The sequence below is a fragment of the Camelus ferus genome, chromosome 23 (assembly GCF_009834535.1).
Source record: "Camelus ferus isolate YT-003-E chromosome 23, BCGSAC_Cfer_1.0, whole genome shotgun sequence".
NCBI lineage: Eukaryota > Metazoa > Chordata > Mammalia > Artiodactyla > Camelidae > Camelus > Camelus ferus.
In genome coordinates, this window is record NC_045718.1 from 29,762,375 (window position 1) to 29,779,363 (window position 16,989).

The 16,989-nt window shown below is 44.0% G+C and overlaps 1 protein-coding gene across 1 annotated transcript in view; it reads left to right on the forward strand.

The window, feature by feature from the left end:
- Positions 1 to 3,582: 3,582 nt before the first annotated feature.
- Positions 3,583 to 16,989, forward strand: part of PARP1 (poly(ADP-ribose) polymerase 1) — a 41,108-nt gene continuing 27,701 nt past the window's right edge. Inside the window, exons 1-4 of the mRNA XM_006188117.3 lie at positions 3,583 to 3,882; positions 8,225 to 8,390; positions 15,322 to 15,437; positions 16,748 to 16,962. Coding sequence (XP_006188179.1) covers positions 3,763 to 3,882; positions 8,225 to 8,390; positions 15,322 to 15,437; positions 16,748 to 16,962 — 617 coding nt within the window. The 5' untranslated portion in view covers positions 3,583 to 3,762. The remainder of the gene's footprint in view (positions 3,883 to 8,224; positions 8,391 to 15,321; positions 15,438 to 16,747; positions 16,963 to 16,989) is intronic.

Here is a 16,989-nt window from a genome sequence, read left to right on the forward strand (position 1 = left end):
CAAATGCCATCATAGAAACTCTGTGTAAACTTGCCGGAAGGAGCCCGGGGAAAAGCATCCAGATCCTTCAGTTAACTTCTCACGATGTCCTTTAAAATACTCAGAAAGCTAGAGAGCCTTGTCTGCCAAAGAGAAAGGAAATTGGAGGCATGGCAGAGTGGACAAGGCCTTTTAGAAAACAGAAATGAAAACGTCTATTCCTCCTGAAGTGGAAACAAAAGGAAGTCCAGGGACTCCAACACACCCAAAAGGCCTCCTTTGGCCTCTTTCTCCTGTTCTGAGCACCACCCCCAATCCCAAGGAGATCCTGGTCTGTCTACTGGCAATGATGCAAAGAAACTGGGAGGGATGTGAGTGACGGTGCTGCAGATGGCAAGCAGCCTGAAAAGAAGGCTGTTCAGCGGAAGGAAAAGTACCAAAATGATCTTGCTGCATCCTGAGCCAAAGGAAAGCTGGTGTGGCAAAAAAGGATACTGTCAAGGCTGATACAAACAAGAAAAAAAGGTAGAGGAGAAAGACAAAGAAGGAGAGAAAGATGAGGAGGAGGAAGATAAAGGCAACAAAGTTGAAGATGATGTTTATTAAGCATTTAATCTCCCCTGGACACAATTCATCCCTTTTAAATTAAAAAGAAAGAAAGGAAGGAAGAAATGTCAAAATTTGGTAAGATTTGGGTTTTTAGAGGGAGATACTATTAAAAAAGAGTTCCCAAATAATTCTTTAGACAACCCTGTCCTGGTGGTATTTTCGATTGCCACCAACCCCATCTGGTATCTATTGTATATGGGTTATAAATCAGCATGAGAATTCAAAGCAGGTTCTTGTCAGTGCACAGGACAAATTAATTGCATAGGGGCATGGGCATTTTTCAGCTGTCTCTCACACAGCTTATACAAAATAGTTGTTATTCTGTTACTGAAAAGTACCCTATAATTGGGGGTGGGAGAGTTGCAACTGTTCTGTGATGGTCTGAATGCTTCTAAGTAAATGCAATTGTTTATTATTTTTTAAAACCCATTTTATGGCATTATAATGAGGGGCAAACAAAATAATGTTTAGGGAAGCCCTTTGTAAAATATGAAAATCTGTATAAGCAGGAAGTAACATTATTAAACAGTTGTGGCTGTGCAGAGGAAGTCCCAAGTGTGGATTCATTCATTCATTCAACAAAGATTTTTGCATGCTTGGCACTATTCCAGGCACTGAGGATGTTACAACGAAAAAAAAAATAGATAATAACCCCTGCTCTGGTGGAGCTTACATTTTGGTGAGGGAGACAGATAATAAACAAATACACGTGTAGAAAGTGTGCTGTAGAGTAGTACGTGCAAAGAAGAACATAAGCAAGACTGAGCGTCTTAGCAGGGCTGGTGGCAGTGATTTGTAAGTAGAAGCTGAACCGAGAGAGAGAGCGAGCCCTGAGCTCCCTGGCGGACTGTTGGAGGGAAGGGGTCGGGACGGAAATGCCAGTCTCCGAGGTGAGAGTGGGCTTGCAGTGTTCGCGGAACCCTCAGGAGGCTGGTGTGGTTCGGGCAGTCGGAGTTGGGGGAGAGGGTGGCAATGAAGTCGGAGAAGCAAGCCTCCAGGGCTCAAATTCAGCCACAGGAAGAATTTTGGCTTTTGTTCTAAGTGTGATGAGAAGCCTTTGGAAGGTTTTGAACATATAAGTAACACAGATTGACATCTAAAGCAACCTCACATGTTTTCATGGGAGAAAAGGCTGCAGGTGGGCTGGCACGGAAGGAGACTGTCTCGGAGCCACCAAAGATGATGGCAGTCCCGATAGTGGTGCTGTGCTGATGGGAAGATGGTGAGAAACTACTAAATACCAAATCAGGATTCAGGGATGGATTGGATGTGGAACAGTCAAGTTGACTCCAAGGCTTTTGGTCTAAGCAATGTGGAGAACCGTGGACCATTTCCTGAGATGGAAAGCACTGGGGGAGGTTTTGGACATCACTGGAGAAGCATACAAAACATCCAAACAGAAATACAAGTAGGCAGTAGAATATGGCTGGCTCTCCTTAGGGTTCTAGGGCTGGAATTCTCAAACTTTGTATGTGCACACAGGACCCATTTGTCCATCCAGTGAAGTCTACAGACCTCTAATGCAACAGTTGCTTCTAGATACACTATTAGGAAAGCTATCGAATAAGTCACAAAACAGAAAGCCTCACTGACCAAATTAAGATGCTTGAATTGTGTTGCTTATTAAATCAATTTGAAACACCTGATTTAAACCTCCTGTAGCAAGGGGAACAGCATGGGGTAGATAACACATATGGGACAGGGTAGGGGTGAGTGGGAAGCATACTGTCCCGGCATCATGCAGTGTTCTACTGTTCTGTCTCTCTCTGTGTCTCTTTCTCTCAATGTCTCTGTCTCTGTCTCTCTCTCTGCAGCATCAGCCAACCCCACTGATGGAGGGGTTATGAAGACCAGAGCTGAAGATGCTCAAGGCTACTCAACAAAGAGTACTGGGAGCCAACTCATAGTCACCTATCAGATGTACACGTGGCCGCTGATGTAGCCTGCAGTCAGCCTGCTGAACAGACATGGGTTTTATCTGCAATTCTTGTGCAGAGCATATGGGACCATTATGTTATCACCAGTGAACAGCCATTAGGGGTGACACAGTTGTCAACCCAGAGGTCAAGTGATCACCCCTTTTGATTTGGTTACTAGGTAAAATTCTTTTATTTGTTCCATCATATATTCCACCTGCTCTGTTTACCTTCTAACCAAGATTCTTGCCTATGTCTCACAATCTACTTGCCTACCAACATCCATGTCTCCTAAATTACTAAGCTCTCTTCTCTATATTTAACAAGTTTTATGTTTCATTCATCCTTTTTATTTTTCTTGTCTTCTGTAGTGGAACTGATTATTCCCCAAAAAATTATAATAATGTTTTAAATGAATAAAATAAAATGCAAAGAACTTAAAAAGAAACCAATTATATAAAAATATAGTTCTACATTAAATAAGATCTAATAGCAGCAGGTCTTTTAACTACCGCAATTTAAGCAGTGAGGAGCTTAACAATACCGAGTTCTCTCCCACAATTGTAAAGTGATAGGAAAACATCTGTGATGACTATTGCTGACAAATTCACAGCTACTGCTAATACAGCTGGGATTTGTGTTCACGCGTTAAAATTCATAATGAAGGTGATGCTGGATTTCAGTTAGTATTCGGTCCTAATGGTCTACGGACTGCGGTTAGAACCCCCACTGAGGGCCACTCCAAGTTGACCTCCCTTTAGCAGGCCGACCACATTCCCGAACCAGCCCAGCTCTTTCCAGACCTGCCAGCCCTCGGGGGAGAGAGGATACACTTATTAAAAGGGGATGGGGTGGAATTAGTTGTGATAGCACGTAAGACTTCTTAGGGACAAGTGGTTACAGAGGTGGTGCCTGATGGTTCAAAGAGCTAGCTGCAGGCGTGGTTCCGGCGGGACCCTGCCCCCAGCAGCCCTGTCGGCCTCGCGCAGCCGCGGGCGCCGAGGAAACACCGCCCCGCAGCCGGCAGGGGGCGCGCGCGCCGGCGGCCCCGCCCCGCGAGCGTGGGCGCCGGGGCGTGCCCGCCGCCAGGCATCAGCAATCTATCGCGAGCGGCGGGTGGTCTGCGCGGCGTGCTCGGCGGCGGCGGCGGCGGCTCTGGGCGGTTGGGCGCTTACTGGGACCGGCGGGAGAAGCGGCGGTGGTGTGTCTCCAGGTCGCGGCGTCTGGCTCCCGGAGCTGCAGCGGCAAGAGAAGGAGGATGGCGGAGTCATCGGATAAGCTCTACCGGGTCGAGTACGCTAAGAGCGGGCGCGCGTCTTGCAAGAAATGCAGCGAGAGCATCCCCAAGGACTCGCTCCGGATGGCCATCATGGTGCAGGTGCGGGCGGAGAGGCCGCTTTGTGCGCGGCAGGGGCTTCCGCACGTCCCGGAGGGGTGGGGGGAGGGTGGCCCGGAGCAGCGGGCCCGGTCTGCCGCTCCGAGACTGCGCGGGGCCTGCAGGCGCTGCTGCTGCCCCTCGTCCCGCTTGTGGCCCGCAGGGTGGACCCTTCCGGAGGGTTTTGCTGATCTTGCAGGAAAAGCCCGGGAATACTGTCTGGAGCTCGTGGTACCTTTTACTTTGTGAAAATAAGGAAGTACTTCCTTATTTCTGGGTGTTGGAATTCCTGTTTGTTTTATTGCCATTCGCCTTGGAAAGAAAATGTACACGTGGTCTTTTGAAACTAGTCCGGTTTTGACCTACCTAGTTCTGGAAGATTTTTGTCCTACATTGATGGTGGCGACTGGCAAATGAGGATTTTTTTTAACCTATTTTTGGCTATCATTTCAACACCCGCTCACTCTCTTTTTCTTCTAATTATGCAAAACTGTGCAAGTTGGTTCATTTCAGTAGAGCGCATTCACTTTTGGCTTAATTTATGGTTTAAAACATTTTCCCCAAACTTTCCAAGTTCACAGACACGTCCTCTTGATGCATTTGCAGCCATCTGGTTTGAGTAAGAATGACTGTGGAGGTTCCTCGTCTGGGCTTCGTAACAAACAGATTAGGGATTTCCCTCTGGTGGTCCGGTCCCTGAGGCTTCCCAGATGGCCAGAGGGGTGCTGGAGTGCCTGTGAGGTTGTGTCTGGAGACCTAGGTGGAGAGGTTCCTGCCTCCTCCTTCCAGCTCCAGTCTGTCTGGGTAATCCTGGTTCCCACCTCCAACGTAAAGCTATTATCAAGCTTAGTGCTCATAGTCCAGGTAACTTGATTTTCCTTCCCTGCGGTGAGACAATAATGTATTTTAGGAATGACCGGATAGTAGTTATGGGGTGAAGGGAGTGGGTACCAAGTGTATTTTAGGCTGTCTCATTTCATAATATGACAGGGACTAGGGTTGTCATCCTGGTATCTTTAGGGCCACCTGAACTCAATACCTAGCACACAGTACTTACTCATTCAGTAAACACTTGCTGAACACCTACTAGGTTCCAGTCACTGAGTAAGGTACTAGGGGCACAAAGAGAGACCACCTCTGGGAGCTTCTGGTTTTGTTAAAAGGGTGATGACTGGTTAATTGCTGTAGAGGGGTGGGTGCTGCTTATGGAGCTGTGCACTGGATGTTGTGTGCCCAGGATGGGAGCTTGCAGCCAAAGTGGCAGAAGTTGAGGATAGAGAGGTAGACAAGGCTTACTATTTGAAGAGCCGTATCTCCCACAAAGAAAGCATCTTTTCATTTTATCCTAATGTTTGGGCGGCTGATGTTCTAAAGTTCTGTGTTAATGCGGGGGCTCTTAACCTGGAGTCTGTGGGATGACAGAACTCAATGGCATATAGTCCATGGGTTCAGATAAGAAAAAATTTTTATCTTTGTCTTCACTAGCCTTTAGATAAAATTCATTCTTTTCTTAAAATTACATTCATAATTATGAATGTAAGCAGCAAAGCAAAGGTGTTATATAACAGTACCTGTGATTTTTGTCATCTATAATAGTTACTTTCATGTCACTTTACAGTTACTGGGAATTTCTCAAAATAATCATTTATACTCATCACTACAAGATCACAGTAGTTATTAGAGTGGGTACTATATCTTGTTATTTAATGCTTTAAAGTTTATGAAGTGCTTTATCCCAGTAAACTTCTGAAATGTTTTGATAATTATTTCAGTATGATTGATTTCCCTTTTGAGCCTCTGTATTTTATCATGCATTTTAAAATGTCGGTCTCTGAGAAAGAGACATCCAGAGGCGTCACCAGACAGCCAAAGAGGACCCTGTTCTATTGGGAAGGACAGACAGAAAATCTAAGTCCAGCCAGAGTGTGGAGGCTAGAATGACACTGGTGAGGGACAAAGAGTCCAGGGGAGTACGGGTGGTTTCTTGAGTAATCAATTCTTGAACCAAAGCAATTTAACATTCAGGGCCTTCCTTTTGCATTCCTGACAGTGAAAGAAATTATTATTAAAAGTAATTGTGGTTTTCTCCCATTGTAATGGGGGTGGAGTTGTAATTCAGAATGTAACATTGGCCCTGGAGGCTGAACTGGTGGCGGCCAGAAAGAAAGAAGTCATTCTTCTCCCTCTCCCCACTCCTGGGATCCAAAGACCGTCTTTTACATTTGTATGGGAGGACTGTTCTCTGAGTATCTAATACCTGATACTGGTGTCCCCTGAGGCTTTCCAGTCCTGACTAGGAGGGGCTGTGATGGGCCCTGGTGTTCTAGGGAGCACCTGAGGCAAACAGCCTGGTGACTTTCCTTGTAGTGATGGTCATTCTGCATACTCTCTGGGGTGGGCTGGCTGTGGTACGGCCTCCTTTTGTGGCCCATTTCTCAGGAAACAGACTGAGAGTGGGGACACTGGTGCATGGTGGGCGCCCCTGTTTGCTGAGTATACAGCCAAGGATCCTGCTGTTTGCTCAAGCCCTGTGGCTGCCAAGTGGAGGCAGTAGTCTTGTGACCTTTGTCTAGTTCCCTTCCTGCCAAATCATCCCGGTCCTCAGTTCTAAAGGAAAGCCCTGCCTTGGTCAAGAGTTCTTTCCTTTCAAGGGAGAACAGGGCCCCGAACAGCCCCCCGAGCTTGTGCTGTGAATACACCCGTGCCCAGCCCTCTCTGGTGCCTGGCACTGCCTGGTGGTTGGGGACACACACAGAGACCAAAGTTAAGGGGCAGGTGTGGGGCCCCAGCAGAGCAAGGAAGAAATGTCAAGAGTTCCAGTGGGGTGAGGGCACGTGCCCTCCTCTGCACTTAGAGAAGGTGTAGACGGGGTACCAAGGTGGGAAGAGCCAGTTCAGAGCCACTGCAGATGTTGTAATCAGACGTCCAGATGCTTAAGAATGTGTCGGCTGCCTTGATGAAAGTTTGAGAGCCAGGAGAAGAATCCCCTGTCTGAAATGCCATTTGTTGTCTGTTTGAGGAGGGCTGACTTTTGTTTGATTTGGAAGGAGTGTCTTTTCCACAGCAGGAGTTCCTCCATCCTCCTTTCTTCCTTCTTCCCTCCATTTTTGAGTACCCACCACAAGTAGGCGTTGCAAGTTGCTAGCAAGACAGGCGTCAGCCCCTCTGGGAGCTTCTAACCCAGTGCAGGACACAGACAGGAGGGGGCCTGCGGGGACCTGAGGAAGTGCTGTTCCCTCAAGGTAGGGCCGGGGAGCATCCTGGGCCCAGGGAACAGCCAGTGCTGCTGTAAACTCAAGCTGCATGGTGCTGAGGAGTCCTTGTGCCCTGACCTTATTAACTCTACATTTTGTTTAATACTGGATATTAAATCTAGAGAGAGGTCACTCACTGAGTAGGAAGGGGCCAGTTGGGAGACCTTGTCACTGCTTTTTCAGAACACTTCCCCTGTCCCCATGACTCTGTCCTAAAAGTTCTGCATGGTACTTATTTTTAATACTGTTTTAGTATTTTTATGCCATCCGCTTGGCATTTAATTTTATGTTCTCTTAAAGCAGATGTTTGGGGCCTCCCTTGCTTCAGTCAGAGCCGTTTGTGTATTTTTAAGTACCTCTTCCTGCCGAGTGGTGTAGTGGAAAGAACTATGGTCACAGGTTCAAGCTGAGGCTGAGTCCCTTGCCTGTGTGACCCACCCCCATACAACTGTCAAATGGGGTGGTGGTTTCCCAGAGGCAGTTGCGGGGTGTCCCATGAAGGGACCTCCCAGTTCTCTGGGGGAGGGCGCCTCCCTCCGGTCCCTTTCTCTCTCATAGATGTCGATTCATTCCACACACATCTGTGTGGCTGCTGCCAGCGTGACACTTATGGGACACATTTGCCTGGCCTGATGCCTTATCTGGAACTCATTCCCCGTTGTTCTGAGTGCACAGAGCCCTTTGGGCCACACGGGTACTGGTGGCCTGGCCTGATGGCAGTGGTATGGCCTCCCCTAGTGCGGGGATTCAGGGAGCAGGGCAGCGTCTTTGTGTTTCCCATGCCCTCACCAATCTCTGAGCTGAGTCTGTGACTGAAACTCATGGGCCAGTGTAGTGACAGTATGTGGCTGAGTTCTGATCTGAAAGGCCGCTGGTCTGTCCCAAGGGTGGGCTCGGTCCTGGTCCTGGTCCCCAGGGCCAGCTCAGCACCCGGCAGTCACTTTCTTAGCTCTGAGGGACCATCCCCAGGGGTGGGTGCTGTGGCCCATCCGTTTGCAGCTTTTCCCCTGCAGCCTGGGCTTGGATGTGGGGTGCTGAGGGCCAGGCTTGAGCTCACTGCTCTTTTTCCTCCTCTGACTCCGCTCTTCCAGTCGCCCATGTTTGATGGGAAAGTCCCGCACTGGTACCACTTCTCCTGCTTCTGGAAGGTCGGCCACTCCATCCGACACCCCGACGTCGAGGTGGACGGGTTCTCCGAGCTCCGGTGGGACGACCAGCAGAAGGTCAAGAAGACCGCGGAGGCTGGAGGAGTGACGGGTGCGTCGCGGCGGGGGGACAGGGGGGTCTTTTCCAAGAGAACAAAGGGAAAGCCCTTCAGCTCGCCCCCTGTCTGACACATGCGTGTGGAGGACAAGGTGCTGTTGCTTCAGCAGCACCTCAGTGACCTGGTGACATTTTGTTTCTCCAGATGCTTGAAATATAGCCCTTAAATTTGTTGTGGTTTTTTTAATAGACATTGTTTTTTAGAGTAGTTTTCGGTTCACAGCAAAATTAAGCAGAAATAACAGGCAGTTCCCAGATACCCACAGAGGCAAGTCCCCCAGAGATGGTCCATTTGTTACCATCCCTGAATCTACATCGATGCATCATCTCCCAAAGTCCATAGTTTATGCTAGTGATCACTCGTGGTGCTGTACATTTTATGTGGGTTTGGGCAAATGTATAATGACATATATCCATCATTATAATGTTGTACAGAGTATTTTCACTGCCCTATAAAATTCCTCTGTGTTCACCTGTCTTTCCTTCCCTCCCCCCAACCCCTGGCAACCACTCATTTTTTTTTTACCCTCTCCATAGTTTCTCCTTTTCCAGAATGTCACATAGTTAGAATCACTCATTATGTTGCCTTTTCAAATTAGCTTATTTTACTTAGTAAATTGCATTTAAAGTTCCTGCTTATCTTTTCATGGCTTGGTAACATTTCTTTTTAGCACTGAATAATATTCCATTGTCTGAAGGTACCACAGTTTATTTATCCCTTCACCTACTGAGGAACACCTTGGGTGCTTCCAAGTTTTGGCGATTATGAATAAAACTGCTGTAAACATCCAAGTGCAGGGTTTTGTGTAGACATAAGTTTTCAGTTCATTTGGGTGAATACCAGTTTGCACAGTTGCTGGTTTGATTATATGGTAAGAGTATGTTTAGATTTATAAGAAACCGGCGAGCTGTCTTCCAAAGTGTCCAAACCATCTTATATTCCAAGCAGCAGTGAATGAGAGTTTCTATTATTCCTTGTTCTTATCAGCATTTGTTGTACCAGTGTTTTGGATTTTGGCCATTCTGATAGGTTTACAGTGGTTTCTTGTTTTAATTTGCAGTTCCCCAGTACCATATGATGTTGAGCATCCTTTTTTTTTTTTTTTAACGTTGAGCATCTTTTCACATGTTTATTTGCCATCTATTTATGTTCTTTGGTGAGAGGTATGTTCAGATATTTTCCCCAATTTTAAATCAGGTTCTTTTTATTGTTGAGTTCGTAGTATAGTTTGGATAATAGTCCTTTATCAGATGTGTCTTTTGCATACAGTTTCTCCCAATCTATGGCTTGTCTTTTTTACTCCCTTGGCATTGTCTTTCACAGAGTGGAAGTTTTCAGTTTTAATGAAGTGCACCTTATCAGTTACTTCTTTTGTGATTTGGATCTGGTGTTATATCTAAAACGTCATCACCATACCCAAGGTCATCCAGATTTTCTCTTGTGTTATCTTCTAGGCATTTTATAGTTTCATATTTTACATTTAAGTCTGTGATCCATTTTAAGTTAATTTTTGTGACAGGTATAATGTTCATCTAGGTTAAATTTTTTGCATGCAGACGTCCAGTTGTCCCAGCACCTTGTTGAAAGAGCTGTCTGTTCTCCACTGTACTGCCTTTGCTCCTTTGTCAAACATCAGTTGACTGTGTCTGTATGGGTATATTTCTGGGCTCTGTTCTGGTGTCTTTATCAATCTGTCTATTTCACCAGTACTGTACTGTCTTGATTACGGTAGCTTTATAGCTTGAAGACAGGCAGTGTCAGTCCCCTGACTTTGTTCTTCAATGTTGTGTTGGTTACTCTGGGTCTTTTGCCTCTCCGTGTAAACTTTGGTCAGTTTGTCAATATCTACAAACTTCACTTGTTGAGATACCTTTAAATTTTAAATGATTGATTTTTTTATTACCTTTTGAAGGAGATCTTCCATGACTGTATTCTCATTTCTCTGCCTTCCTGGGAACTGACCCAGTTTAACCTGTTGTGACTCCAGGCTGTTGATGGGAACATCAGCTGTCCTTCCCGAAGGAGTCATTAGTGCCTATGCTAAACTGTTTCCTCTATTTGCTGTCTTTCTTGCAACTGTGCATGTTTATCTCAAACTTCTCTGATCTGCTGGAAACAGGTCAGAAACAGCTCAGAACTGTAAATGAAAACAACAATAAATTTGCCAAGAAAGGGTCTGGAGGGTGAGTGTATCAGTTTTAGCAGAGGGCAGATAGAATAAAAATTTTCTTGTTCTGTGATTGTGTTCGGGATGGTGGGGGTTATCCATTTAGGGACCTAGGTATGTTATATCTAGTTAAAATTTATATGTTCAAATTATGTTATTTTATAATGTGAAAAAGGATGGTAATTTTGCTGTAAATGTGTTTCTTTTGTGAAATTATGATATGTCATAAAGTTAAGATACTACCTACTAATTGTCAGGGATTTTTCATCCAAGGAGCCTAACTTAATATATTTAGACATACAGAAAGTTTAAATCATCCCAGATCCTGTAATTCAGCGAGAACTATCATTAATAATTGTCTTATTAGAAAAATTTTTTCTATTCAAATATTGCTCTATGTGTTTATCTTCTTTCCTGTAGAAATAGGATCCCACCCTAAGTATTACTTTTTTTTAAAGGCTCAGTCACCTTTTTTAGTGGTAAGATATGCATAACACAATATTTACCATCTTAACCATTTTTAAGTGCACATTTCAGTGATACTAAATGCATTCACATTGTTCTGCAGCCATCCATCTCCATCTCCAGAACTTTTTCATCTTCCCAAACTAACGCTCCATCCCCATTAAACTATAACTCCCCCTTTCTCCTCCCCCAGTCTCTGACAACCACTATTATTTCTGTCTCTATGAATTTGACTACTTCTGAGTATGCATAGAAGAGGAATCATAATAGTATTTGTCCTTTTGTGTTTGGCTTACTTCATTCAGCATAATGTCTTCAGGGTTCATTCCTGTGGCATACGTCAGAATTCCCTTCCTTTTTAAGGCTGAATATTGCTCTGTTGTATGGCTGTACCACATTTTGTTGATGAATCCCTTCATTCATCCATGGACATTTGGGTTGTTTCTACCTTTTGGTGATTGTAAATAATGCTGCTGTGAGCATTGGGACACAAGTATCTGCTCCAGACCCTGCTTTCTATTCTGTTACATGTATACCTAGAAGTGGGATTGCTGGATCACATAATAATTCTGTGTTTTATTTTTTGTGTAAACTGCAGTACTGTTTTTGCAGCAGCTACAGGTATACATCCCCACCAGCAATACACAGTGTCCTGATTTCTCCACATCCTCATCGACACTTTCATTTTCTGGGTTTTGGGGGTTTTTGGTTTAGGTGTTGTTTTTTTGGTGGTTTTTTTTTTCCGGGTGTTTTTTTAATAATACCCATCCTAATGATTTGAATTGTATCTCAGTGTGATCTTGATTTGCATTTCCCCAGTGACCTACATATTGCATTTTACAACTTACTCTTTTCACATTAAAGGTTACAGATTTCTGTCCTTATTTTTAAAGGTATTTAGTATTCATTTATTGAGATCTTGCTAAATTTGGTGCATAATTTCACATATTTGACATACACTAATTTCATCAAATCCTTGCAGTTTGTCAATTTCTACAGTTAAGGAGCTGACACACCTAGAGGTCAGGTAACTGGTCCACGGTTACACTGGTAAGTGCCTGAGCCAAGATTCAAATCCAGACTCTCTTGCTCTTGAGACTAGACTTTTAACCACCTAGCTCTGTTACAGACAGAACTGCTGCATATTTGTCTGTCCTGGGCACCTGTCCAGTTAATTCTGTAATTCCAGGAGGAGGGATTACTGCTAAAAGAGATGATTCCGTGTGTGCTGAATTGCCTTTCAGTAAGGCTGTGTCTCTTGTGCTGTCAATGAGTGATATACCCACTTCTCCACTTCCACACCATCCCTGAGTATTTTCATTTTTTTTCATTTTGCTCCTAGTGAGAGAGAAAATTTTGTCATGTGTTGATCAGTCATTTGTGTCACTTTGATATTTGTGTGTCCTTGCCTCGTTTTCCTTTCCTCGTTTTTCTTTTTCTTAATGAAATGTGAAAGATAACTAATTCTTTGTCTCATGTTTTGCAAATATTTTTCCTAGTTTGACATTTTTATATTAGATACATTTATTGTGTGTTTTGTCACATTGAAGCTTCACCTTTGACTTAATGCTCTTGTTGTCAGATCTGTCTTCTTATTTACAGAATCTGTTTTTGGTATTTTGAAATCTTTCATCTGGAGTTTTAAAAGTAGTATACATACAGTTACATGCTATGTGTACAGTTCAGTGAGTTTTGACAAATGCATACACACGTCTGACATGCACCCCATCAAATTTGTGTACCTAACGCCCCCTGAAAGGTCCCTTATGCCCTTTCGGAGTCATCCTCCCCCTCACCAAGGTAACCACTGTTCTGATTTCTCTCTCCCTCTGTGGATTAATTTTGTTTAGATTTAGAGTTTCAGGGGAAAAGGAGTAGTGTGTATTTCCCTTGTAAGCTGCTTTCACTCAGCATAATGTCTGTGAGGTTGTCATCCAGGCTGTCTCGGGTGTCATCAGTTCTTATTACTGAGCAGCAGTCCTTGAGGATGTCACAGTTTGTTTTTCCATTCTCCTGTTGGTGACTTTCAGGTTGTTGACAGTTTGGGGCTGTTGTAAATACAGCTACTGTGAACACTTGTGCACGAGCTCTGTATACACCTGTGCCCTCACTTCTCTTGAGTAAATACTTAGGAATGGAGTGGTAGGTTGTATGGTTGATGTATGTTCAGCTTTTTAAGGAAACTGCCAAACAGTTTTCCATCTCAACGTTGCCACCAGCACTAAATGAGAGTTCTGGTTCCTCCACATCCTCATCAGCACTTGGTACGGTCTCTCTTTTTAATATTAGCTATTTTGATAACTGTGTAGTGATAACGTGTCATTGTATTAATTTGCATTTGTCTTCATTATTGAGTTGTCACAATATCTTAGAATATTCTAGGTGCAGGTCCTCTATTAAGTGTGAGTGATACAAATACCTTCTCCCGGTCAGGTTTGCCTTTTCATTTATTTACTGACATTTTTTGAAGAGCAACGGTTTTTTTTTTGTTGAAGTTCAATTTGTTGATTTTTTTTTCTTCCTTTATTGGGTAGTACTATCTGTCTCTTAAGAAGTCTTTGCCTACTCTCTAAGATCATGAAGGATACACTCCTTTGTTCTAGGAATTTTGTAGTTAACTTATCTTAAATTATTTAATTTTACTTATCCTAAATTAACTTTTGTGTTAGGTGTGAGGGAGGAGTTTTGGGGTTTTTCCCTGTGTGGATATCCTTTTGTTCCAGCACTATTTGTTGAAAAGACTTTGTCTTCCTTGTCAAAACCAGTTGATGATAGATTTGTATCTGGTTTCTGGTTCCATTGATTTATGTGTCTATCAATACTACACTGTCTTAATTACTATAACCTTACAGTAAATCATGAAATCTCATAGTGTAATTCCTGCATCTGTGGTTCCTTCCAATAGTATTTTGACCTTTCTAGGTCCTTTGTGATCTCCCTACAAATTTTGTGGTGAACTTGTCGATTTCTTCCCCCAAAAAGCTTGCTAGGAGTTTGATCAGTATAGCATTGCATTAGATCTGTAGATCAAACTGGGGATGATTGTTATCTTAGTAAATTGAGTCTTTTGATCCATAAACATGGTATTTAGTTCTTTAATTTCAGCAGTCTTGCAGATTCTATGTAGAGAGAGATCTTGTATGTCTTGTTAAATTTATCTCTAAGTGTTCTGTGTCTTTTAATGCTGTTTAAATAGTAGTGTGCTTTCTTTTTACGGTATGTTTATTGCCAGTATATAATGTTTTATGTTGACCTTGTGCTCTGCAAATTTGCTAAATTCACGTAACGGTACTAGTGGCTTTTCTGTAGATTCCTGAGAATAAGCCCACAGTTCCAATCATGTCATCTACAAATAGAGATGGTTCACTTGTTCTTTTCTAAATTCACACCTTTTATTTCTTTTTCTTGCCTTAATGCACTTACTAGAACCTCCAGTTCAGCATTGAGTAGAAGTTGTAAGAGAAGACAGCCTTGTTTTATTCCTGATCTTAGGAGAAAAAACAATTAGCCTTGGAATTTATTTTTATATAAGAAATAAATCTAGCTTTTGTCCCAGATGCTTGACCATTTTTCCCCCAAGATTCTTTATTGAATGATTCAACCTTTTCCCACTAATTAGAAATACCACCTTACCACATACTTAATTCTTTTGTTTTTCTTTTGATTATAAGTGTTTTGTTTGTCAGCTCTTATTTTTGGTGTTTTTTTTAAATTGAAGTATAGTTGGTGTACAATATAGTGATTCACAATTTTTAAAGGTTATGTTATATTTATAGTTATTATAAAATATTGGCTATATTCCCCATGTTGTACAATATATTCTTAAAGCTACATATATTAATTCTTAAATATACTTATGTCTGTTTCTATATCAAGATACTCCCTTTAATTCAACATTTTACTTTGATAAATGAAAGTATAATGGAAATTAGAAGGCAGAGTTCAAATTTAGTATGGTTCAAGGCTTTCATAGTAAGCACTTAATAAGTTCTTCCCAAAGTAAAGGGGCTGCAGAGGAAATAGAGAGAAGGGGATGGTGAGACCCCCACCAGCTAACACTGCTGTTTCCAAGGAGACTGTATGAGAATTTTTTTTTATCTTATAGCCAGAAAAGAAGCTCTTTTAACCAACCACAATGGTTAGACATAGGTGTAGATGAAATGGACCAACTGTGGTCACCCAAACACAAGGCGTCCTGGTAGAAGAATTCCGGGGAGCTGGATGAGGAGGATAGGGACTCTGGAGCACCACTAGGGCTGTTGAAATGAGTGTGGCTGTGTGTGGTCCTTCAGGCAAAGGCCAAGACGGAGCCAGCAGCAAGGCTGAGAAGACGCTGGGTGACTTTGCAGCGGAGTATGCCAAGTCCAACAGAAGCACATGCAAGGGCTGTATGGAGAAGATAGAAAAGGTGAGTACTTGGGACTTCATGTGTCTGACTTTCCAGATTTCTTGCATGGGTTGTCACTGAATATCTCAAAAGAAAAAAATATGTATAGGGGATTTAGGTGGTGGCTCAATACTAGTGGTTCAGAATAAAGTGGAGATCTTAGTAGACACCGGAGAGGACAGTGACTTTTCTTCCAGGCTGGTCTGGTCCTGATTATTCACAGTCTAGCCCTCGTGTGTGTAGCTGCACCTGCCCTTAGACCTGGGAGAGTCTGGAAAACATTGACACAAGGGGTCTCTTCTGGACTCACAGTGGCTGTGGGGAAGCCATTGGTCTGTGTTTTATGGTAGGATTATGTTTAAGGAGTGGGTTGATATGAGCCTCCAGGCTTCTTCCACTTAATCAGGAATTTCATTAACCCCCCTTTCCTACCAGTTCCCGTCCCTGCGGAGTGACAGCTGGTGGGGTGGAACAGATGGCTCTCTGAGCAGCTGTGGGCAGGGGGGGAGGGTGGGCTTGTGCCCTTCCGCCTCATTACCCAGGATCCTCTGGTCTTAGGTAAACATTCTGATTGGTTAACTTAAGGCATTGGTAGAAGGTTTCTACCTTGGAATATTGTACAGGAAATTGAGCTGAGGCCGTGGGTGTTTAGAGAGGAAAACACGAGATTGCCAGGTCTTCTTTAGCTACCTCCAGCCACAAGAATTTGAGGCAAAAGTTAAGGTTTCAGAGAGAACACTGGAGGCTCTGTGCTGTTGGCTGTTGCTTTCCCTGAAATGCAGTAGTATCGGTGCCCCGTGTTTTGAGTTTTCCGATCTGAGGCTCACAGACATGAGACTCTCTATGAATGTCAGGCCTGGAGTTGTAAACCTGGCAGGATGGCAGGACTAGATTCCAGCTTACGGGCTTTTACTGCTTTTTAAGGGACCTTCATATGTGTAAAGAGACTGATGGGCCTGGGGAGGTTTCAGAAAATCCCTGCTAGAATTGGGGCCTGCAGTATAGCATCCCAGGTGTTTGAGGCCCCAGCTTTGTCCTAGTTCATCATATTAGGTGTTCCTGTGCCGGCATCAGGTCGGCAGAATATCCTCAGGGTAATGTTATCACTTCCTCACTTGCCCAGGCAGCTGGGTAGGTAGGTAGCTAGTTAGACTTGACCCCATTTAAAATGGGGTGCTGAGGCTGGAGGGAAACAGAATCCTCGGTGGCATAAAAAAACCAAACCTCCCAGCGGCCCTCCATTTGCCCTCGGCGTGGACCTGGGCACAGGGTGAGGGCTTACACCATCCTTCCTTGTCTCTCTTTGGTACCACATGTGGTTTCTTCTGCAGGGCCAGGTGCGCCTGTCCAAGAAGATGCTGGACCCAGAGAAGCCACAGCTGGGCATGATTGACCGCTGGTACCACCCGAACTGCTTTGTTCAGAACAGAGAGGAGCTGGGCTTCCGGCCTGAGTACAGTGCGAGCCAGTTCAAGGGCTTCAGCCTCCTCTCTGCAGAGGACAAAGAAGCCCTGAAGAAGCAGCTCCCGGGCATCAAGAGTGAAGGGTGGGTGGACGGCCCTGGGAGGGTCCA